The sequence below is a fragment of the Anthonomus grandis genome, chromosome 17, assembly GCF_022605725.1.
Source record: "Anthonomus grandis grandis chromosome 17, icAntGran1.3, whole genome shotgun sequence".
Classification (NCBI taxonomy): domain Eukaryota; kingdom Metazoa; phylum Arthropoda; class Insecta; order Coleoptera; family Curculionidae; genus Anthonomus; species Anthonomus grandis.
This window is the reverse complement of record NC_065562.1, coordinates 9,282,974-9,309,731: the sequence shown is the minus strand read 5'-3', so window position 1 is coordinate 9,309,731 and position 26,758 is coordinate 9,282,974. Positions and strand designations below refer to the sequence as shown.

The 26,758-nt window shown below is 32.6% G+C and overlaps 1 protein-coding gene across 1 annotated transcript in view; it reads right to left on the bottom strand.

Annotated features, from left to right (window-relative positions):
• LOC126746547 (sodium-dependent dopamine transporter) overlaps window positions 1-26,758 on the bottom strand; it is a 98,587-nt gene that overhangs the window by 31,966 nt on the left and 39,863 nt on the right. Inside the window, exon 3 of the mRNA XM_050454855.1 lies at window positions 24,697-24,831. Coding sequence (XP_050310812.1) covers window positions 24,697-24,831 — 135 coding nt within the window. The remainder of the gene's footprint in view (window positions 1-24,696; window positions 24,832-26,758) is intronic.

Below are 26,758 nucleotides of genomic sequence, written 5' to 3'. Positions count from 1 at the left end.
ATTGTCAGGTGGCGTATAGAATATTTGGAGAATATTAAAAAATTTTGGGAGGAAGAAAGATCCATATATTATTTTTGATGAAATCTAGTATGATACACATGACATGGCAAAAAAGAGTTCTAACAAATGTGTTCTAAAAGATGTTCAACCAAACAGGGGATCTCGGATGATCATTATTCATTATGATTCAAAAGAAGGTTGGGTGAAAGATGGACTGAAATTGTGGGGCAAAAAAATAGAAGAGTACAATGTGGACTATCATAGAAACATGCATGCAGATATATTTGAAACCTGGTTTGGGAAAACATTAATTCCAAATTTAAAGGAAAACAGTGTGATTGTTATGGATACATCATACCATTCAAGGCTTTCTGAAAAAATCCCAAACACATCTTCACATAAATTGGAAATTAAGACATTTTTATTAAAACATGATCTCTATTCTCATGAATCTTATACGAAGAAATAATTATTGGAAGTTGTAAATCCCAAATAATGGGAAAAGCAGTATGTAGTAGATAACATAGCTAAATAGTATGGTCATATTGTCCTCAGACTTCCTCCATATTATTGTGTATCGCGTTATTAATCCTATCGCGTTCATTTGGGGACAACTAAAAAGGAGAATTCGCAGGAAAAATAAGTATCCAAAATTTGATAAAAAAGTTGTAAATTTGATTAAGGACGAAGTTATAAATTTAGGAGAGGAAGAGTGGACAAAGTTTGAGGAAAAAATTATAAGATATGAAGAGGAATATCGTAATTTGCATCAGATTATTTTAAATGGAGGGGACCGTTTCATTATAAATTGGGATAATGATGAATCTGATGCAGAAATTGAAGATCTATGGCTAAACTAGTTATTGTTGCATAAGGTAAGAAAACTCTTTCTTTATTAATTAAACAAGTTTTTTTTACAGCTTACTGCCTCTATTTATTCTTCAGCGATACAATAAAGACTGCTTCTTTCTGCATTCTCTGGGAAAAAGTCCCTTTTTGCCATAATAAGAAAACCCTTTTTTAATAATTTAACAAGTTTTAATTTTTTTTTACAGTTTTTTGTCCATGATTTGTCTTACAGAGATATATAAAACCAGTTTAATTATTTTTTTACAGTTACTGCCACACTTGTTCTGTCCCAGAGAGGAAAGACTACTTATTTCATAATTCACTGGAAGAAAAAAGGCTATTTTACATCTGAGTTGTAATTATTTAAAAAAAAAATGAAAATTTATTATTAATTAAATTTAAAAATTATTTCTGCTACTCGTGTACACTTTTTAAATCTGTTTTAAAATCCAAATGCTTCAGTGTGACTGTGCGAGATGAAGTTGGAATCCATAGCGGCAAAAAAGAAACTGGTTCCTTCCTTAATGGAAGAAATTTCTAAAGAAAAAAAGAAAAAACAGAGTTTAGAAAATTGTATTAACTCTTTGGGCCAGATTCAAATGAGTAATTTTAAGATTTTGTATAAGATTTTTAATTTTTAGTATAAGCATTTATTTTTGTTAATTTTCATCTAATCTCTCCTATTATGCACAATAACTAAATATGAGGCAAACAAATTCATAAATATTACATTCAGTATGCAAAGTGTGTGTTTTTTTATAAGTAAAACTTGTGTCTTTTACACACATAAGATATAGACAGCTAGATGATTTTTAATGTAAAAGATAATTTAAAAAATATACTTCCACTTTGCTCACTACATAATTACTTTTTATCCAAAGATGTTGGTACTAAATATAAAGATGGGGGTTTTCATGAGTATATTATTATAATAATATATCATAATATGTATTAATTAAAAAAAAACATTTGACCCTTTTATGTCAAAAAGTAAATCTTTAATGCGTTCTTAAATCTTATAGTTAAATTAAATATTATCTTGCTATCAACTATCCTGAATTTCTAACTTAATAAAACTAAACCCAAAAATCCCGATGAAAGTTTTAAATACAAATAAATTTTAAGGCCGGACCTGTGCAACTTTTTATACCTTGGCTGAGGCTCCGCACTCCGTGCAGAGCTATTTACATCTGTGGCTGGTGGCTGGGGGCTGTGATTGAGGTCAGACGTCTAACAAAATAGTACGCATGTAGTCGAATTTTACGAATCAAATGTATAAATTCTTTAAAAAATGCTTAAAACATTTATTTATGTAATGGAATCATTAAATATGGCTTAGAATATTACTTTATGACTCTTTCCACATAAAATTTTGCCATTTAAACATGCATGTCATGTGACAATACAAGCAACACCGGCACACGGACTATTCGCGGCACATCAAAGATTCTAATAGATCTCTGAACTATACCAAGAGAAATTTTTATTTGCAAAACAAATATCCTAATATTTCCAATGACTTTAATTTAACGTTATCTACTGAACAGCAACTTTGGCATCTGCTATAAAGTTGACCAAGTAGATGAGATTTCAAATACGGATCTTGAAATATCTTTACCTTACTACATAAATCCACATACACATATACTCAACTCATGTATATTAGAAAAAGCATTCCCAGCATTATGGAACACAGATATTATTAAATCTATTTGCAAAGTGAAATTCAAAATTTTTAAAAAACATATCTTTCAGCAAATAGAAAAAAATGTAGTTAGATATTAAATCATTAATAAATAAATAAAATAATAAATAAATAAGATAATAAGATAATAAATTAATTCTACAGCACAAGTCTGATAAATATGGTCAATGATGCTAGAAGCAATGAGAAAAATAAATTAACTACCTCAATGACTGTTTTGGATTTCAGCAAGGCTTTTGATACCATTACAATACTTTAAGCCAAATTAAATTATTTAAGGTAATGTTAATGCTATAGTAATGCTACATTTAGGCAGGAGCACGCGGATGCTCTAACTTTAAAATTGAGGGTTTCATAAATTCAGTGTGTCTATATTTTGAATTTATGATTCTGATATAAAGCAATCAATACTAAACTCTAAAATACATCAAAATGCTGATCACTCACAAATGTACAGGGTGTTTACTAACCATGCGGCAAAAATTTAAGGGATAATTCCTTTGACTAAGGGTATTTTGTTCTTTTACGATTTTTGATAGGACGCTTTGTTTCGAAGATACGGAGCAAAAAATTATTCGACAATAATAATTATTTCTTACTAAAAATTACATGTGTTATTTCTTAATCCACAAGAACTGTTCAAAATGATTTTCTCACGCCCGGATGCAAGAATCCAATCTTCTCCTCATCGAATCCCAAACTCTTTTAAAATCACCAGGATCGTTTCTGATTGCGCTACATCAAGCAATTATCCGGTTTCTCAAATCTTCTTCACCTTCCTCTGAAGTAGTATAAGATAATGACTTTAGGTGTCTTCATAGGAAATAATCCAGGAGGTTTAAGTCCGGAGATCGAGCACGTCATACGTGAAATCCAGCTCGACCAATCCAGCGATCTTCGCATATTACTGTTAAAAACTGTCGAGCCAAAATGCTTTTTGTAGCCAATGGTACATTCTCCAGAATCTGAGGTAGCGTTTGTTCCGAAAAGTTGCGGTATACCTCGCCGGTAAGTCTTCCTGGTAGAAATACCGATCCAATTAGAAAGTCACCTATAATTCCCACCCAAACGTTTAACGAGAACTGATCTTGAAAGCCAAATTTTTAGGCACCTCATGTGGATTTTCTTCTGCCTAAATATAGTTATTGTGAAAATTCCTTATTGCATTTCTTGAGAAACTGGTTTCATCAGTAAAAAGAATAAGAGTTAGTAGTTAAGGGATTTGAATGTATGCAAAAACCATTCACAGAACGCAATACGTGGAAGAAAGTCTGCAGGAAGAAGTGCCTTAACGCGTTGTATGTGGTATGGGTACAACAAATATTCTTCCAAATGAGAATTCTTGAGTCTTCCAAATTGTCCCGGTACTTACATTTAAAGTATTTGCAATTTTTCGAGTTGAGCTTCCTGAATCTTTTTCTACCATAGCCAGCACAATCTCTTCTAGTCCTAGCATTATGATTGGCCTTCCTGGTCCTCCACTTCAATGCTCACAAAAAAAGTCGTTGATGTACACTTTGGAAGGTTTTTCTGTTAGGCACATTACAATTAGGAAATCATTTACTCCAAAATCATATAGCTCCTAATAAATTACCATCAGCAAGTCCATAAATGTAATTCATGTCAGCGATCTCGGCTTTCATATAGCCAGCCATTCATGAATATAATTAGTCCATAGAATAATCCCTTGAATTTTTGCTGCATGTTTGGTAAACACCCTGTATATCTGATTTTCATCGTCAAATATGCGGCATGTTAACACTAGTTTAATTCTAACATCAAGCTTCCTTTTAAGAGATCATAATTTAAAAATAATTCCTGCCAGAAACTTGGTAATTATTAATTATTAAGTTTATTTAAAAATGGCTGGTCCATAGGACTCGATAATGGGTCAATTTATTATAAAACCAGAGCAACTCCCTTATTTGAAAGCTTTATTCTCTAGATCTAGACACCAGCATAATACGAGAAATATTTAAACGAACTTTTTAGTACTCTAACATTTATCATAAGCAAATGTTGCTATGTACCTAAAAAAATAAGCTAAAACCGTTGGATAATGGTGAAGGCTAGAAGAACTAGAAGCTTTTATTAGTCTTAAGTAAGATTTCAAGTAAGACCATTTAAAGAATTCTCTACTGCGATTCAATAGCCAATTACAGCTCACACCTACTTAGCCCTTCATCCTATCCTGCTAAGCTGTTTTTTATATATTCTTCTTAAAATGAGGCTAGTCCCACGAATAGCCTACGTACTTCTTTTTTTTTTAATGTTTGATACCTTTTATCATACCCTTAGCACGACCTGTCAGACAAATCTTATATATGAGCTGTCTTAGTTTGAAGTTTCTTTATTTATACTATTAGGGCTGTGTATTATATGTTATTTCTTAATAGTATCTACTACCTTGTGAGGTTATAAATGGTTCCGCATTGTTAGGACCTAATAATTTGTCTTGATACTGTCAAGTATCCATAACCTATACGGTCTTTTTCGGCACCAGATTTTCGCTAATCTGTTAAAAATCTGGTTTAAGTTCAGCATATCCTGGCATTTGTATAAGAAAGATTATGTTACAACCTCTTATCACTTCTTAGTTCCATGCCGCTCTAGATATTCATGTGCTACAATCCAATGCTTTTAGTCGTCTACCCCCTGATTACTAATTTGGTTTTTAATCTGATTATACCGTATCTTGCCTTTCGATTAAAAGAAAAAAAACAGGCGAACGAAACAGGCTGTGGGTTTAGTTTAAAAGTGTATTAAAAATACATAATTTAAATTGGTCACCTATCTTAAACCTGATTGTCCACTTGCGAAATAATGCCAAACATGCACTATTTACTATTTGTTTTATTTGACAGGAAGAAAGCACTTTTTAAAAGAATTTTGAACAATTTAAAAATCTTATAATAATCAATGTGTTACATTTAAAATAAGCTTTTTTTACTATAGCAAACAAGCGGAAAATTGTAGGATTGATAGAATTGAACATACATTTTGCTAAGACTTCCGCCATAAGGTTGTCAAACATAAAATCTTACTACTTTTAAAGGTTTTTCTATAAAAAATTAAATAACTTTTAACAAGGACTAAGAGTAGACTTAATATATTTAAGGCAATAGCTCTCTCAATCACTTTAACACATTTTCTGATTTCATTGTAGCAAAATGTTCGACTTATTATTGGACTAATTACCATTTGACGAGTTTATAATACTGTCAGATTTACTTTCATTTGCTCATAGGATTTCTTGCTACAAATAAAACAAAATTGACTACAATTTGTAACAAAAAAAGGGCGAAGCAACATTGTAGTAAGAAATACAAAGCCATTTTTTACAGTGTAAAGTAAGACATCTGCTAGGAAAAAGTAGACAATGCTTCTAAGAGACTAAAGACTTCTTTTTTATATTCTGCGTAAACTAATCCTTATAGGCTGAGAGTGATTATTGTTTACTGAAACTGGAGATCAGAGGAGAACCCTAATGGAGAAGAATTTTCATACTGGTGACATTTGCTTGGATCTTTTAAATTTAAATTATTCAGGAGTAAGGCCTGAAAGTGTTACGTTCACGTTCAAAAATGTTGGGTTGGCAAAAATACTTTTTGGTCTAACAAAACTCACCTATTATAGACATAAAAAAAGAGAATAAAATAAGCAGATAATAAATAAATAGATAATCATTTGCCATTTTTTGCTAATTTAACTTTTCTTCTCCTTTGAGTATTAGTATTATTTTTTTTATATACTCTTAAAAGTTCTTACAAACACAAAAAAATTGATAGATAAAGTTCATTTTAAGTTGCAAGAATAACCCTATAAATCCTACATAACTTTTTTGTCCTCTATAGAGCACTTTACGCGGATAATAAGCTGCTGTCGCAGACCTCAAAGGGCCCCAGAACGGCTCACTTCCTTCCGCAGATTTCTGAAAGTACATAATTGACTCGACCGACTTTGGGATCCGTCCCGCTTTTATAGACCTGTGGATTTCGAGCGGAGTCATTTTTAGTGGAATAAAACATAAAATGATGGTTTATTGCGATGAGATTGTGATAATAAAAATTTTGGCGTAAATTATTTGGTAAAAAAAGGTTTGGAGCGAGAAAATTTAATAGAGCGTGACGTGTGCCTAAATTTGTCAAAATACGATAGGTACTCCTTAAAGTATTAGATACAATCATTTTATATTCACTTGAAGAATAACATAATTTTCTAGTAAAGTAGAACCACCAGTCGCCTTACTTTAACCATGATATCCCACTATATTCAAAACATACTTGAACACACCTTATCAGAAGAAATTCAAGTACTTCGCAGCACCTCATTAACTTTAAACAAAAGAATAAGAAAGCACCTTCCATTTATTGTGGGCTCTGGGAGACCTAAAGTTAAGGTAGTCTGCTTTTGAAAGAAGTCGTCTATATTCTCAAAGAGACCTTAATATAAATAAATCAAAAGAGAACATCACAAAGTCTTGGTCTCAAAAAATTCTTCTATTTGTTAAAGTGGTGACACGTGTTTCACTCCTAAGAGCATCATCAGACCTTAACGCTCCGTCCTACGTGGGCGATTAAAGCGCGCGATGCGAGCGACGCGATAAAAGAGATTTTATCAAAACAATGTTTTCTAATGAGACTGTCTTGCGTGGCAACGTCAAACGATGTGCGCGATGCGACTGTATTTTTGAGCGACCAACGCATTCAAAATATTCGATATTTTAACGCGTGCACGGATAATAGTGCGAAGCTATTTACATCTGTGCCATAAGCACTATCATAATCGTTTACTGGTAGATAGGGAGTGGATACGAATCGCCACAGATTTGGGAGAAACAAGTAAGTAATCATTCAAATCATGTTGTATCTGTATAAATAAATAAATAAATTTGAATATAAAGTAAATTAGATTCAGAAATAAGGCATTCATTTATTGACCCGGTGTAAAATGAAACATATCAATTAACATAATAATATACTTTTATAATAATATAATATTATTTTACATTAAGCAGGTTTTAATGGATTCAGTTTAAAATAACGAGAAAATTTTTTTCTAATAAAAATTGCTTTCCTTGTATATGCATTATACTTTTTAGTCGGTTGTACACTCGGTAATGTCGAATTAACAACCAAGTCTTCTAATTCGGCATTTGTTACTCCTTCCAGGTCAATAATAATATTTTGCAATAGCGTTATTGCCTTAACACTGACTACAGCGTTATTTACACTCGTCTCAATAGCTTTTCCTAAAAGACGAAATTTTGCGACCATTATTCCGAACGAACACTCCACAACCATCCTAGCCCTAGATAATCTGTAATTAAATATATCATTTTCTTCCCCTTCTTTTAACTGGGCTCGTGGAAATGGCCTCATTAGATATTCTGTTAAAGGAAACGCTTCGTCTCCCAGAAAAACAAATGGAACTTTAATTGTTGATTGCGGCAAATGTGTTTCCTCTCATAATCTTATTTTCCCTGATTCAATTGCACGTCTTAGTGGACAATTTTCAAAAACCCCAGCATCATTTTCTTTCCCATAAGATCCAATATCTACCATACAAAGAGCCCGATTTTTGCGGTCGTTTCTTATATAATTCCCATCGACACAGCCAATACAGTTTGGAAATTGCCAATTTTTCATAAATTCGTTAGATATTTTTTTAAAGTGTATTTCAGTAGGCACTGGCATATGAGCTTCTAGTAACCTTTTCCATTTACCTGACGTACCTCGATAATTATTACAGATACGGCACTCTAACTAACCTAACTTAAACTGTGCCAAGATTTGCGAATTAAAACCAACTTTTTTGAGAAATTGTTAATATTTTTCATTAAAATGTTAGCAACAGTCAAGTCATGTATCCAATTTTTCTCTTTTTTTCAGAGGAAGCGGTTAAATCAAAATGGAAGAACCTGCGTGACAATTTAGAAGGGAGTTTAAAAAGATCACCAAAAGTCGCTCGGGGGATAGCAGTGATCAAGCTCCAATTTATCCAGGATCGTGGCCTCACTTCGATTTAATGCTTTTTCTGAAAGTTGTTTTTACACCAAGGAATACCCAGGGCAATATTGAATTATCTGAAAGTACTGTTTCTCAACGCTCTTAACTAGAAGATGACGAAAATACCTCCCAGTCACAAAGTTATCAACTTACCCAGTTTGAAGAGGACCAACTGCCAGATATTCCACAGAAGACACAGGGACAAAAGAAGATAGACGAGTTAGACAATGAGTTACCTAATCAACATGGACCAACTACACCCACTGAAATACGTAAAAACCGTAAGGCACAAAATAATGCTAAATCCAACTTTGAACGAGACATGCTGGACCTCGAGAAGAAAAAAGTCGATTTATTAAACAAAGCTGATAATGATGATGATGAAGATATACATGTTTTTAAATCTTTACTTCCTCATGTAAGACTCCTTCCGCCAATTAAGCCTTAAAGAAGTTAGCCTTCCGTAGTGCAAAACCTGTTAATAAATTCAATTGTTGAAGTTGAGAAGCAGAATCAGTTTTCTGTCCAGAATACAGTTCAACAGTACGGCTCAGGGGTTTCCGGCGTACCGTCTTCCTATATTTCTCAAGTATCAACAGTTCAGAACGGACATCAATTTTCAGGTCAGATTCAACATGGCGATCTGGGCATCACTTGCGTACCACCTCTGCATCCCTCTCCAGCAGGATCTTATATCTCGTCAAGTTCAAGAACATCTCATTATTCCGATCACGACCAATTCCACAATACAAATGTGACTCATCATTAATAATTCATATGTATCATAGAAATCGATAAAACAATTTTAAAGTTATTTACAATTATTTTTACCTGATGGTTACAATTAAGCGCTCCTCTACTGATATAGGGTACTGGAAATTCGTTGAAGATTTTCTTATTTCTGACCTAATAGCCCCTATAATGTAGTCAAAGGTATTGGCGCACATCCTTGCATATCCCTAGAAGAGACACTCATTTCCTGGACGCCTTAACTCTCGGTATAAATGATAAAACTCACTCATCCGTGCCCTTTACAAATATATATTATTGGTTTGTCTTCTTTTATTTTGCCTTTGCCGAATCAAAGCTATTTTTAAAGCCAGGTTATCCAGTAACACAGTTTTACGTTTGTCAAACCACGGCATAATATTGTTGTTCTCACTAGCAATGTCAGAATCTACTGTAGTACGCGTCGCTCGAGGACACTACATCATGGACAAGCTTTTCTTCATCGTACGAATCGCGCTCTTGGTCGCTATTGACGCGCGCGTCGCACGCACCTTTTTAATCGCCCACGTAGGACGAAGCGTTAGACGGTTAAAAACACGCCCGACTGGGTCAAATATACACACACTCGTGTGTATATGTTTGAGTGTGTGTGTATATTTGACCCAGTCGGGCGTGTTTTTAACCTTCTTAAGGTCTGATGAAGCTCTTAGGAGCGAAACACGTGTCACCACTTTAACAAATAAAATAATTTTTTGAGACCGAGACTTTGTGTTGTTCTCTTTTGATTTAGTCTGCTTTTGTTTGGATGGGTCAGCAAGACGTTCCTGCTTAAATTCTATTAACTACTACAAAATTTAAACGATAAAGTTAATGTTCTCTTGGAACGACTGGAATTGTTAACTCTGGTGGGTGTGCTGGCCAGTCTGTTGGCACCTAATCCACCTATTTGAATAAATTGAATCCAATAATTGTCTTTCAATATCTCTAAAATAACGTGGCGGAAGACCATTCCATTGAAAATGTTTGCTTGAAATCTAAATTGGGCGAACACTAATATCGCCAAGTAATGATCTCTTGAAGCATTCGAAGATATATGATGTAAATCGTCCAAATATAGATATTACATCCATTTATTCTGGGCCATGCTCTTGGAAGACTTAAAGTAAACGGTTTCTGTTTAGTACCCTGTAAGGTATATGTTTGACTGGATAATCTAAGACCAATTCAATAAGGCTTTGGCATCAAATGTTGCAAATACCAGTTAATTACTTAGAAGGATTGAGAAGCAATAAAGTAACCAGAAGTTAAAGTCAATTGTTTGAGACTTATGTAAAACTTTAGGTTTAGAATTATTTATCTGGTTTTGTGAATGAATAACTAGTCATTACGGAAGCCAGACTAGGACTGCAGCAAATATATCCTATAACAGTCAACTTGATTTGACAGGACTTTCTTGTTTCATCCTTTGAAATTGCCAATCCAATTAGAGAAAAGTAGAACGAGAATGACCGTATGTATGAAGCTTATATGGTGCAATCGAAATCGTATTTCTGCCATCTTGCTTGGTAAAATTGACAGAAATGACGTTGTTGACATTGGCTGATGGAAGATCATTATATTGAGTTTGTTTTTCGATGTATGGCGTAAGCATGAGTAAGGTTTGTTTTAAGGATGCTATTTTAAATTAATTACTTTTTTATTTTTAAAAGTATCTCTTTCAATACCAGGAGTAATGTTTTAATTGATTTGCAGCAATTCCAGGTTTCCTTACGAATGTGATTTTATTTATTACTGTTATTTTTTTGTATTGTCAGTTTTTAGTCTGTGATAAAATCAAATTGAGTTGGTTTCAATCAAGACGTTTCACCTTTTAAATATGTATTTTTTAAAATGATCATTATAAATACATATTACAAAATATCTGACTCTACCAATTTTTTTTCATAACGAAAAATTAGATTAAAATTTTCCTGTAAATATAAGTACATATGTACAGTTTAAATGGTTCTGATAAACAGTAATAAATGATTCTTTGAATTTACTTCAAACCCCATTTCAAGAAAAACATGGAGTGAGATATGCACTGCAAATTTTACTAAGATTTGGAGCTATAGAATTTGTTCTGATCATTTCTCTTCAACAAATTTGACGCTGATAAAATACTGATACTGCTGGCTTTATACTACAATACATATTTATTTAAACATTTGTTTTGTCATTATTTTTTACATGAATCATTTAGCGAATAGTATTAAAAACCTATTTTTTAATTTTATTTCATAATTTTATTTTGTGTTCACTGAGTGAATATTTTTATTGTCCCATTTTTTTTTTAAATAATATACTTCTAAGTCATTTTGTTAGTATTATGAGAGACCAAGAAATATATACTATGCAAGTGATATATGCTATAAGTTGGTTTCATTTTCAAAGAGATTATTTTATTTGCATTTTTATTTTGTTTGATATATTTATTTGCAGATAGATATATGGTTTTTTTTAGATAATACTCCGTATGCTAAAACCTATGTCGTTAGTTTTAAATATTATCTGATAACATTACCCTATTTGTCTGCTAGTTGAACTATATAATTTATAAAATGTTCCTTTTTTGGGTCACAATGTTGAAGCCAGAATCTGCACTGCAGAAATCTGAATTTGTTGGCCTTATATTTGCATATATAGTTTTGTATCTCACTTATAAATATTGTATTTTGCAAATAAAAAACATTTATTATTAATATATTTTATATTTCTTATCGAATCTATGTTTATGTTAACAATATAGAGATATTATTAACCTAATGGTAATGTCTTTAGATGTATGATAAGAAAATAACACAAAAATGTTCTAATCTGTTTGGGTTGGCATACCTAGTTCAGTGCTAACAAAATACTTTTAAAACATTTTTAGATTAATTGTAATTTATATAATATTTGTTATAATAAATTATTGTGTATTATGCATATAATTTTAGGTAATTTTTTTCCAGGAAAATTAAATAATTAATGTCTTAGATTGTTTTAGAAAAACATTGTTTATTTTTATTTTGCAATTGTTGATATGTAGGACGCTATTGATACTCATTTAGATATAAAAAATAAAGCTGAAGAGTTTAATTGATAACTGATGCTATACTGATGCTGATGAATAACTGATGCTAACGCCTAATCAAAATAGTCCTATTTTCTATTAGTAATCTTATTGATTAAGCGTTTGCTCTAGATATTTCGATTAAATAATAAAATTATAAGATTTCTTATTATATGAAATTTGAATTTTACCGCCTTAACTTAGCCACGCCTTTCTACCATTTTGATTCGTTCAATTAGGTACGTCACTGTCAGGTTAGTTACAACAGTTTCCGTTGCCAACGAGAGGACGCTAGCAGATTTATCAGAAGAATTTCAATCAGTTTGTATGTAACCACCACTTCTCTATATTTTTGTGTTTTGTGATGACCGTAGCATTTGTGGAGTTCTGATAATGAAACACAGATGGATCAAAGACCAACGAAAGCGCAACTGCACTTTTTGAAAAAACCCAAGATAATAGATATTACAACCATTACGGAATCTTATATTGGTCTTTACAAAAATCTTGGCAATACTCAAGCAAATTCTAAGAATATTTGACAGCCATCCAACCCTAAAAGCAGTTGCTAACCTCAGGGTTACATCGAATTTGGTATGTTCTGTGTTGTTCAATAATATTTTCGGTTATAAAAACGTGTTTTAAGTTGAAGTATTAATAGAAAAAATGCCCCGGGGAACTTGATTGCATGTTTAGCCATGAATAAATTATGATGGGAAACGTTTTGTATGGTCAATATATTGATTTACAAACTTATACAAAATTTATGATGAGTGATATTATGATATGTCACTTAGGATGCCATTAGGGTATTAAGGGGAGTGGGCCTAGTGGAACTAAAGACGCTAAGAAACTGTAACAATAGCTACGTTTACAACGCGTGTATCAAACATTTAATACTTGGATCAAATGACGTCACGAAGACTATTTTTTTGGTGTAAATGGCAGCGCACTAAAATATGATACGCGAATTTGATGCTTTCCAAATAGGGTAGATTAAATTAATTTTTTTTCGGTGTAGGGGAGACCGAGCCAGGTTGTAACAATTTATGGTTAATTTTTATTGTAGCAAAAACTTTTTGTCTTACAAATTTCGTATTTTCCTACAATATTCTACAAACCTTTATAAATGTTATAAGAGACTTAATTTTTTAATTACTATAGTATTATTTTAAAAGTATCAAAAATAAAGCAGGCATGATTTTTGTACAATTTACCCTGCCCTTGGGGTAAGTTGTACCATTTTGTGGGTAAGATGTAACATCGTTTTCTACTTTAGAAAACTAGCTTAAATTATAGTTAAAGCAATGAGTATGAACTTTTTGCTTAACAGGAAAAAAATAAAATGAAAATAGCTACAAAATAAATATTTATTTTTAATAAAAAAAACATGTAATAGTCTAACAAAAGAAAACAAAAATAAAATTCTAACAAAATTTCAATAATATAATCTTCTTATATCAATAACTTTTTAATGTAATAAGATAAAAACAAAAAAACAAAGTTCAAAATAAGCATTTGTAGAACAAACAAACATTTTATTCGTCGTCTGAGTCACAGTGATGACATATATAGAATCCGAGATCACCGGGAGTGCACTCATCGTGTGCCCACTGCTTACATGTTTTGCATTGCATCCATCCTTCTCCTGGTTTGCTATTAGAAAATTTCACGCAGCAAACAATGCAAATTGTATCGTCTTCATCAGATTCATTGTCAGAAGACTGAAGAACCTTTCTTTTGGCTGCTATAACCTTTGGCGCCAATGCTTTCCCTTTTTTTACAAGCTTTGCTTTAGTTTTCGACTTTAAAGCCTGTTCGAGCGTATCAGTTAAAACAGCAGATTTTCGTTTTTTCCGGCCTCTAATTGTTTGTTTTTTTGGCGCAGACTTTGGAAATGGTCTCACTGCTGCTGAAGAAAAACTCACAGCACCGAAGTAATTTCACAGGAAACGTAGTTAGATGGTACAGCATGAGATGTAGAAGGCAAGTCTTCAATTGCAGGTCTAAACCAGCCAGATGAAGAGCTTCATTTCCTAAGGCACAATCATCATCAGCTACGGGCGGGACATCAGGTGGTACTTCTTCATGTTGACGGTCTTCTTGTACGTACGGTCGATCAGTTACACTGGATGGCAAAAAATCATCTTCCCCAAAAATGTTCCTGTTAAATGGTTCAATTCCAGTACATTAAAAGCTTTTCGTAATAATATTTTGTGAAAGTGCTAAAGGAAGTGCCTCACGAGCAAGTCCTGGAATATCATATATTGTCATAGATTTTCCAGGATGATTACGCATCCAGGAGTCTTGTTGGGACGTCATATATTTTTTTAAGGGACCATAAACTGACCGGTCAAGAGGCTGGAGGCGATATGCCACGTGAGAATCATGGTTATCCAGTAGTATGGGTTTTTCGGTAGAAGGCCGAACATGTGAAATAAAGTGTTGAATAAATATAAAAAAGTCATCAACAGTCATTCAACCTGATCCATTGCCAGCTCCAATGCACCCTGACGGACCATCTCGAATAAAGTGATCCTGAAAGCGCTTTCGAGGAAATAGAAACATCGGGACGTGGTTACCAATAGCGCTTACTGCAATGCATAGAGTTACTAGAACCCCTCTTCTACTGGATGTTATACCGCCAACTTGTTTTGTGCCTTTTTTTTCGGCTATAACTTTTCATAGCCTTTGAACTGTAGTCAGCCCAGTTTCATCCAGATTCCATATGTCAGATGGAGTAAATTGAAATCTGTCCCGGACATTAGCAAGTTTGTCATAAAACAAATCAACATTTGTCTTATTAAAGTTTCTCACACGTCCAATACTGGTTGCCTCGGGAACTCGAATAGATAAATTAGGATGTTTTTTAAGAAAATTCGTTAGCCAATCTTCGCCCGCTGTCTTATTTTTAGACTATGACTCAGGCACTTTAACTTTAAATGCCATAGCACAATCATAAGCTAATTATCTTACCTCTTTTGGAGAGAGACCAAAATAAATTTTTGCGCACCGCTTAATATAAAGCTCAAGTTCATTCATTTGGGCATCTGTAAATATTTGTTTTTGTTTACTAAACCCAAACTTTTCTAATGAGACATGTGTAATATTATTATTATCGTTTTTCTCTTTAATTTTCTTAACATATCTGCTAAGTGTTACATGACAAATTTTAAGATCTTTTGCTACTGATCGAATGGATTCATTATTTAAAACTCTAGTTATAGCTTCCTTCATATCTTCTTTGAATGTCTCGCCCCTACTTGTTTTCTTCTTATAGTTTCTCATGCTAAAATTAAACAATAAAAAACTATTATCTTAACCGTTGCAATTTTTGGGGTAAGTTGTAACACGTTACAATTTGCCCCGAGTTAGGTGTTTCAACAATCCAGCAGACATGTATCCCCTAACAAACAGCACCCCAATTTAAGTTGAACAAATGGGAATACATGCAAAAAGATATTCAAATTATATTCCTACCTTCAAACTTTACTTTGACGTAACAATTTTCCTAAACTGCACTTAAATTTCAAACGGAACGTACGCACTCTTCGAAAGTTGGTGGTTGACTGAGAGGCCCCAAGGCCTGCTTGTATACGCAATACGAGATTTGCCGAGAAGCGCCGAGTTAAAATTCGGCTACTGTTTCAACTTACCCCGTGGTGTAACGTACCCCGGTCGTCCCTAAACATCTAGGACATATTTTGAAGTACCAAAATGCCATATTATTAGATGTTAGCTTACGAGATTTTTATTTTTATACACAAAAATAACGAAGAAGAGAAAGACAAGGACAATGTTTTGTCCTATAATTATTCTTCATCTAAACTGATACACTGACAACTCAATTTAACTCCATTCAACGGACATCTAGAGATAATCCTGCATTAATTTAACCCTCAAAATTTGATCCATGGACCTAATAGATCCGCGCATTGTAAACGTAGCTAAAGTAAAATTTGTGTGGATACAGTCGTGTACTAGAAAATGAGAAATAAAATTAATTTGCTAAAAGAGGATCTTTGAGTCCCTTTATTAGTTAGTAGTAGCACTTTAGTAGTAGCACACGTCATAAATGCGAGGCTGCTTTAAGAAGCACCACCTAATTCACTAGATAGAAATGCGACAGTTGAAGAGTGTCAAACAGATAATATGTCATTAAATTTTCTATTAAGTAAGAAATTGCCAGAGACCTTGTTTAGAAAGGACAAACTGAGAATAATTACAGACCCTCGAACTAAACCTGAAACCTAAGGGACACGTTAATAATCTTTCCAAAAAGGAACCAGAAACTGTCTAATACATAACGAAGTGTTTTTAAGAAGGGAAAAACTAATTATTAGTAATAAATAACTTATAGTACCATATAAAAAACTTTATCTGAATTATAAAAAATAACTTTAGCAACATTGTCCAGGAAACCAATCTGAAAGCAAAATTCTATGAATTAAAAAAATGAGAATTTGGAATATTTTTTGCAAAGTTAAGAATTTATTTAGGAAACCTTTTAATATTCATCTTTAAGTTCCGGAAGATATACTTTTTCTACTTTTCCTGTGAAGACTTTTTACATCAAAGCATATTGGAAAAAAAATAGTTTTTTTATTGATTACTTTAACTCTAAAGATCAATCAAATGAAGCTCGCCAAATTATAAGAGAAAAATAATGAAGCCTAGCTCCCTGAATTACCTTGGTAAATAATATTTTCGTTCTTGCAGAATAAACAGTGAGCCAGATCCTCGGCTCAATAATCTATAATTCCAAAAAGTCCAGGTATGGATGGTCTCAGCATACGATCAGACCAAGTCTGACGAGAAAGTTGTCTAGTCTATCACAATCCACATATTCGGATATGCTGTATCCAAAGGTTCCTTCACATTGTTTGAGTAATGTTTTCGTGAATTCTTGAAAGATATGTGGGGCTATTCAAATTTCCTTTTAAAAATATAGAAGCAATAATATATATAAGTTGTAAATTTTATCTTATAACATGGTAAATCATCTCATATCACTGACCATCATTATCTTTCAACATTTGTTTAAATATATCGAGTGGTTTATGTCCTCGTGGTCCATATTTAATACACCAGTTTGATCTGGAGAAAAATGCAATTTCTCTTTCGGAGATACTGCCAAAAATACAGCATTTGGACTAAAGTGTGCATTGAAATGTTGCCTCAGAAATATCTTGACTATCATATAATGTCGGGTCAAGTAGACCAAGGAAAGGCAAGAGAGAAACGTTCGTGTTTTGCTACAAAGTGACAATAGACTTAATTAATTTTTGTGATACTTTTCCGGCTTATGTCTCTGAAGCCAAAGATTCGAAAAAGATAAAAGAGCCTCTGTTTTGTTTCTATATTTTACGACAAGTTGCCTGCGCAGAAAGAGGTGCTCTCTTTCATGCAAGGAGAAAAGTGGAATACTGAAAATATGCACAAATTAAAAGAACTATACGGAATTCATCGTCTGTTATTGGAGCCTAAAAACAAAGAAAAATCGTTATGAAAACATAACAAACTTATACAAAATTTATGATGAATGATATTATTATGATATCTCACTTGGGATGTCATTTGAATATTTAGAGGATGACTACTGGAACTAAAGAAGCTAAGGGACCGTAACAATGTAAAATATGTGTGGGTGCAGCTACAGATAAAGTTGCTAAAAGAGGATGTTTTAGTCCCTTTATTAGACCAGAGCATTGGGAGTCCTAATGAATACTACATGTGAGAAATACGAACCTGCTTTAAAAAACATAACCTTATAGAAATGCTATATTTGAAGAGTTTCAGAAAGACAATATATTTATGAAAATTTCCATTAACATAAAAATCGCCATGAGAAAAGAAAGGACAAACAGAAAGGACAAACTGAGAATAATTGTAGAGCTTCAAACTGGTTATGGCCATTAAGACCTTAATAATCTTGCAAAAATGGATCAAAAACTGACTCCTAATAAAGGGTTTCCAAGAAGGGAAAAACTAATTATTAGTAATAAATAATTTATGGTACCTATGAAAATCTTTGTTTTAATCATAATAAATATCTCAAGCAACAGAAAACCAATCTGAGAACAAGAATCTATAAATTAAAAAAAAAATAGAATTTGGGATATTTTTTGCATCGTAAAGAATATATTTAAGAAACCTATCTAAATATTTATCTTTAAGTTCCGGAAGATGAGCTTTTCCTACTTGAATGCTTTCTTCTATAACTAATTTGCGAAATAGAATGGTAAAAGGTCAAATTATAAACGTATTTGCTATATTTTCCTATGAAGTCTTTTTGAATGAAAGCATATTGGAAAGACAATAGTTTTTTTATTAATTATTTTACCTCTTAGGATTAATGAGAAAAATCTTGCCAGATTATAAGAGAAAAATAGTGAAGCATTGATGAATAAAAAATAGCTTCTACCTTGGTAAATGTATATCCTGCTATCTGGAAGAAATCAATCATTAAACCCATATCAAAATTATCCAATCCTTTAGGCTTTAATGATCTGGCCAAATTAGTATATTACCTGCGGTTTCTAAAATTTTGGAAATGTATATATATGATCAATTATTTTCTTTTGTACCCCTTCACATGTTATTACAGATTGGCAATCGGGTTTCAGGAAAAATTATAGTACAACTACAAGCCTTACAAGTTTAATCAATGATATTCGAATGAACGAAGACAATAAAAATGTAACGTGTTTGAGATTGCTATATTTAAGCAAAGCTTTTGACACTCTAAATCATAGGCTGCTTCTAGCAAAACTTCAGTATTTTGGTCTTTTAAGAACCTCGATAGATTTCTTTTCATCTTATCTTAAGAAACCGTTCCCACTGTGTTGCAATACATATATTATGACTACCTTCTAGCTAAGTCAGATTACTTGATTATGTCACAGGGAATACCTCAAGGGTCTTTTTTGGGTCCACTGTTGTTCTCTATTTATGTTGCGGATATGTATAAGCATCTACAATATTGTAAGATACAACAGTATGCGCGGTCGATTCGCAAATATATGTATCATTCTCTGAAAGTCAGGTGCAAACTGAACAAAACTGTTTTATTAACTGACTAGAATCATATTATTGATTTTGCCAAAAATCACAATTTAAAACTTAACCCTTTTAAATCGTCTGTAATATTTCTTGGTGGTACCAAACTAAACTTTAAAGAGTGTCCGAGAATTTTGTTCCTAAAATAAATGATACACTCTTTCCAATAGTGGAGGAAGTTAAAAATGTAGGTATTTATCTGGATTCTGAACTATCTTTTAATGCACATGTGAAGCGAAAACTAGGTATTGCCTATATGCGTTTGAGGAAACTCTGGAGCATTAAGAAATATATACCGTCAAAGACAAAATATTTTCTCTGTAACAGTTTGGTCTTGTCTTTTATGGATTATGGAGATGTTGTTTACGGAAGTTCACTAACAGCGGAAACGGCAAATTCAATTCAAAAATTACAGAACTCCTGTTTACGTTTTTCTTTTAATATAACATACAGAGAACACATTGCGCCTTACTTGAATAGGCTTTCCATTTTATCAATGTCTAACAGGCGAAAATGTCATTCGCTGAGTTTTGTGCATAGAGTTTTAAAAACTGGTCAGCCACCTTATTTGCGTCAGTTATTTTACTGTAGTCGACATAACCATAATACAAGGCATATAAATAATTTCTTAATTCCTCAACATAAAACTGCGAATTTTCAAAAATCATTCTGTTACGTAGCTATTACGTTATGGAATGAACTAGCCGACGAAATAAAAACACAAACATACACATTTACATTTATAAAGAGTGTTAAAAGTAACTTATTGACCAAACAATGAAATATCTTGTGATTTATATATTTTAATTTTTTTTTGTATTTCTTGTTACATCATTATAAGTACAAATAATTGTTTTATAAAAAATAAAAATTGAATCCCTCCATTATTTTTTAAGTGAATGTGTATGTGATTGAATTGATCTGTGTATTACATATTATTGCTTTGATTAAATCTATTATAGATTTCTAATTAATACCATACAAATTGCGTGCATCTACGGTTTCTTTTAGCTTTTTAGGTAAAATAATTTAAGAGAACTGGTTACTCTGTGTGTGACTAGGTTTTAATTTATATAAGTATAATATTTTTGTATTAGACACTTTTATATTGCTGGAAATAGTATATTTATACTTTTAACGGGTAGCATCCCGCAGATATATCGACATCTTTGTGGTGTTGCATGTACCTGTGTATCGGTTTTTTATAATCGCGATGCTTTCCTTATTTGTCCTTTTTTGAAGAATTGATAAGATTATTTCTGTATTACTTACTATATTTTAGGACAAATAAAAATGATATTTTTTTTAAATAATATTTTCGTTCTCGTAGAATATAATAACCAGTAAGCCAGATCCTGGGATCAATAGTCTTAAATTCCGGACATCTTATCACATGGTGTTCCTCTTACATTTATAAATTAATAAAGTAATAATCTCAACGCCCAATCCACATATTCGGATATGCTGCATCCAAATGTTCTCTAACCTTACTAGAATAAAACAGCTCATTGTTGTGAAGTATTTGAAATTCAAATATATTTCGAGCAATAAAGAGAGTAACGTTTTCAGTAATTTTTCAAAGATACGTGGGTCCTAATGATCCCAAATTTCCTTGCAAAAATATAGGATCAATCATAGTATATAAGTTGTAAATTTTACCTTATAGCATGGATGTTAATTAAAATAAAAGTAAGTAATTATTTACTTAATATCTTTACCAAAGTGTTGACTCTATTTCATCTATCTAGAAGCATTAAAAGAAATGTTTATTGAATCTTAAACTTATTACTACTACATGTATATCTCCTTTTTTCAAACTTGATCTTATCTCAAAACGTTGGCGTTTTCTTTGTGCAGCTTTGAAGAGATTTATATAAGACTGATTATAGGTAAAGACCGATTTTAATATTTTCCAGTTACGCTCGCGGCTGAAAAGATTTTTTTTCAATATCGAACACGGTGAATCACCGCTCGGGATCAAGAACATGCTCGTATCATAAATTTGCGTCAGTACTTTCTAATAGCTCGGCCTTCTCTATGTTCAATTTAGATCAAACTCTAGTTAGCAAAGGAAAAGTAAGAAAAATTCGATCATTATCTTTCTAACTTGTAGCTGGGACTTCTGAAATAACTTGCAATTCAAATTCAAGTACAAAAGTACTTTATTAGTCGAAAAATAAAAAAAAAAATTGACTGGTATACAAGTGAACGGAAATCATTAAATACAAAGCCACAAACATAAAAAACAATTCACAGTAATAATGTAAATATAAAGAATTAAAAAATACAAACACTGATATCAGATATAAACTTAAATTAACAGGCAAGTATCACAATGAAAGCAAAATAAAATCAAATTTTAAAGTGCATCCTGGTAAAATTCTTCCATGCTATAATAAGCCCTACCCGATAGTAAGAAATTAAGTAAGTGTCCAAAGATCTTTAAGGAATTCAGTATTTTCAGATTTGTTGGTAAATAGTTGACCCCCTTTCTGCTTTCATATATAAGTGACTTTTTTAACAGTGCAGATCTTGGAAGCGGTAGAGGCAGAAGGTGATTTTGCCGTGTGTTGTGATAAGTGACCGAGTCCATGAGTGCAAAACAATTTTTAAAAATAAGGATAGCAGCTTCTTATATGAAAAAAAAGCTGTAAAAGTTAAGATTTTTAGGTCAATAAAGTGTGGTCTACATGACTCTCTTTCATTTATTCCAGTAATAAAATGAACAGCTTTCTAGTGGATCATAAAAATCATATTTAAAAAGTATCTTGGAATGGTTTTCCATACCTGAGATACGACTCAAATAATAAGAAATAGTTTGTCCGTTCTAGCTGATGTTCCAATTTCTCTCTTACCACCCTTTTCGCAAAACATCCTGATGAAAACTTTCCACTTACGGTATATGGTCTTTAAAGCGTAAATTTTGATTAATCAGAATGCCCAGAAACGTATTTACTTCAACTTTCTGCAAAGGGTGACCTAAACCCAACAATATATGTTACGCTTTGATTTAAACAAAGACGATTGGACATGATCCATTCATTAATAATGCTCATGTCGTTCTACATGGTTTGCTGCATGCGTCCCCAACTAGGGTGAACTTTCCAGAGATATTAGGCTCAACAAGATCATTTATATATACGAAAAACAAAATTGGCTCCAAAACTGATCCCTGTGAGACCCCGCAAGTAATTATTGGGATAGATGATTTTTTCCCTGAATGTACAACAGACTGACCCCAATTGCTAAGATACAATTTAAACCACTCGTCGAAAGCCATACCTTTCAAGCTTAGACACCAGTAATCCTTGATCCACAAAATGAAAAGCTTTAGAGAGATCACAGAAAACCGTTGCCGATATGTAGCCTTAGTTCACCTTAAACTAAACATTTTTCAAAAAATCGTATATGTATAGCATCGTGAGTATCCTTCGATGCTTAAAATCCAAACTTCCTTGTTGTGATTATATTGAAAGACTGGAAGTAGTTCCAAGCCCTTCTATTGACAAGTTTTTCAATAACCTTAGAAGAGATATTGGGTGATAATTACTAAGATCCTTAGAGTTCCCACCCTTAAAAATAAAGCTATCAAAAAAAAATCTGACAGGCGGGAACTATGTCTTGTAGTCAAGACTGGTTGACATGAGCTGATAGACTATCCAGAGCTGTATCTGGCAATCGTATAAGTATTTCAGCAGAAATATTATCTATCCTACTAGATTTTTTATACTTTATACCCAAACTAACTTCATTATTATAAGGGTGTTTTTTTAGAGGCGGAGAACTTTCATTTAGCAACAATGTTTTTTATGACAGCCGACCTGACAGTTCTGGGTTATTTTTAGATTAGTTTGATTTGACAATTCATCATGAACAGACTCACGCCGGAGCAACGTTTCCAAATTGTTCAAATTTATTTTGAAAGACATGGTTCTATTCGAGAAACACATCGGGCATTACGTGAGTTTTATGGTGCTCATAATCGTCCTTCAGAGAGATTCATTCGAGAAACTGTTGATCGTTTTCGCAATACTTTTACTCTAGTCGACAATACGCATCCCGTAAGACGCCGTACAGTGCGCACGCAACAAGCGATAGCTGCTGTGCAGCATAGTGTTGATAATGATCCAAATGTGTCAATTCGTCGTCGTTCTCAACAAGTCAACTTATGTCCATCCACTTCATGGAAAATTTTGCGCAAAGATCTCGGATTGCGAGCATATAAAATTCAACTTGTCCAGGAGTTGAAACCCCAGGATCATCTTTTGCGCCGTACATTAGCTGAATGGGCGGAAGGAAAGATTGCTGTTGATCCACGATTTCATATGAAAATTTTGTTCAGTGATGAAGCACACTTTTGGTTAAATGGCTATGTAAACAAGCAGAATTGCCGAATTTGGGGGGATGAGAATCAACGAGCTATTGGCGAAAAACCGTTACATCCAGAAAAATTTACCGTTTGGTACGCTTTATGGGCCGGTGGAATGATTGGTCCTTATGTCTTCAGAAATGCTGATGGTCAGAACGTTACAGTAAACGGTGAGCAATACAGAAACATGATAACCAACTTTTTTGTGCCTCAATTGGAAGCTATTGCAGGTGTTGCAGAAATGTGGTTTCAGCAGGACGGTGCCACGTGCCATACAGCGCGCCAAACAATTAATTTACTGTAAGAGACATTCGAGCAACGAATAATTTCAAGGAATGGACCTGTAAACTGGCCAGCTCGTTCGTGCGACTTGACGCCATTAGATTATTTCCTTTGGGGCTATGTTAAGTCGCTGATAAACCCGAAACACTTAAGCACTTGGAAGCCAACATACGACGCGTGATTGCCGAAATACAGCCTGCAGTACTGGAAAGAGTGTGTGAAAATTTGACCTCTCTTATTAATTATGGTCCAGGTTTCTTTTTGTTTATTCTTCGCCTTAAAAATTCGACCACTGTAATAATCAGATTTGGTTTTTTTCTTAACACTTTGAGCCTCTTAGTATACTTTACCTTTTTTTTAATTAACTGAATAGGAAAAGCTTTATTACATAGAACACATAATTAAGTATACTACATTGATTTTCGCACCCAAGATCTGAGTTTTGTGGTATGTATATGGTAATTCTTAGTTAGTTTTTCTTATGCGATATATGAAAGTGTAAAACAAAGGAAATGAAATAAAAAAGATTAAAAAAAAACTAGAATAGTAAATAGTACAAAAATATATTTTTTCATTAAATAAAGTATGTTTTTGGACTTACCTTTAAAAAGTGGGCATAATCGTCCCCAGCAAGTTATAGCACCTTTCCGATTATACTGTCCTAATGCCAGTTCCATATAAAATAAGGGTATTCCTCCAACTACCAACATAATACAATAAGGAACTAAAAATGCACCTAAAAATTAAAAAAATATGTTTACTGGGACCACATTGCCTTTTGATGTATGAATGTCATTACATATTTTATGACTATTTCGACAAACGTAAAGATCACGTACACTTGTATAAATAACATTAAATCTATAGAATATTAATTTGATACAACGAATTCAAAAAGCTTGAAAATACCTGCACTAAAATAAAAGAATTTTCTGTCCAATACCAAAAATATGAAAAGAAAATATTATAATACACCAAAAGAAATGGTTCTGGGTATTCCGGAAATTCATCAATTTATCAAAAAGTTTCAATTTGCTTAAGGGCAATAAGAATTGGCCCAATCTCAAAGTTGTGGGAATCAGAGCGTCACACCGGATAACTGGCAGGAAATTAAACCTAAGAATTTAAATAAACCCGCAGCGGAAGCCAGAAATCAAATACTATAAGCTGTGAATATTTTAACCATATTATATTGTAAAAAAATGGTCATCATGAAATACAATTATACTCGAAGACACTAAGCAGTTATAAAAACATATTATGTCCTGGATGTCACCTATTCGATCAAAATTGTGTCTATGAACCCTAAGATTCTATAACCTTTCATTATAATATTATCTATGTAAGCATTAAGATTAAGTTTTCGATCAAAAGTAATATTCAAATCACAATCATCTTCCCACATCTTCCAACAAGGATTCTTTAAGCATATGATCAAATTTGTAGAGAACTGTTTTGCAGAGGGACTGATATTAATTTACATTTATTAAGATTAAAACTTTAAAGGTTTTGAGTATACCAATGATTAAAATAATAAATGTCTAATAGAATCAGACTAGAGTTTTCATTACTGTCAATAGTTTTAATAAATTTTAAGTCGTCAGTCTATAAAAGACGCTCGCAATATCTAATTGCAGATTAGAGAGAGCTTCATTAATGTATAAAAGGAGTAAAACTATAGGTTTTACTTCTTTTATACAGGTAGGCTTATATATGTAGGCCCATAGGTGTGACCACTGAAGTCCTCGTAAAATTATTTGAATTTCCTTTAAAACTACTCCCGCTAATTCAACATTGAATGTGGTTAACCAAATATTAACATATCCATCTCAGATATAGTGCAGTAATGCTCAAATCTCATCAGCACAAGATTGTGTGTGTGTGACTATGTAATTCACCTATGTAATAACCCTCTTCGATCTTCGCACTTAAAAAACTCTGAAGTTTGTAGCTGTTGATCTGCTTTGTAAAACCCATGCTGTTTTAGTAGCTTTAAATGATATGAATGACGTATCGTTAAGCAATGACAAAGCTGTTAAAAATTTCATGAGTTCTAACTGACTTAAATATCTTATTGAAAACCATTAGCGTTAGTAGATACATCCTTGTAGTAATTCATTAATATCTATAGAAGATATGGAAGAACTGAGAACTTCCAGTAACGAGGCAGTAACGAGGCACAGCTAATAATAATTTTTGACAAACAAAAGGGAAATTACTTCCGGTCCTAAACCTTTGCTGATATTAATATTAACATTATTAATTAACATTAAAAAATGTCAAAGTATAAGCTTTTCAACAAATAAAAATAAAATAAATTATTAATATAAATTTAATGATATTTGCTTACCTAAAGTGAACTGCGTACGCGATTTGGGAATTACATTGGACTCTAAACTGATGTTTGACATTGTAACAGAATCTTCTAAATTGTTGGGTTATATTTTTCGTAAATGTGAAATGTTTTCTAGTTCTCGAGCTATAAAATGTTTATTTAATACATTTATTCTTGGCAAATTGAACTTTGGAAGCATTATATGGAACCCTAGGTATGGAATTTACATTGATCGATTGAAGAGCATCCAAAACAATTTTTTAAGATTTCTTTCTTTAAAAACCCGCTTTGGTTCATATCAAGATGTCAATTCAATTCGAGAGCATTT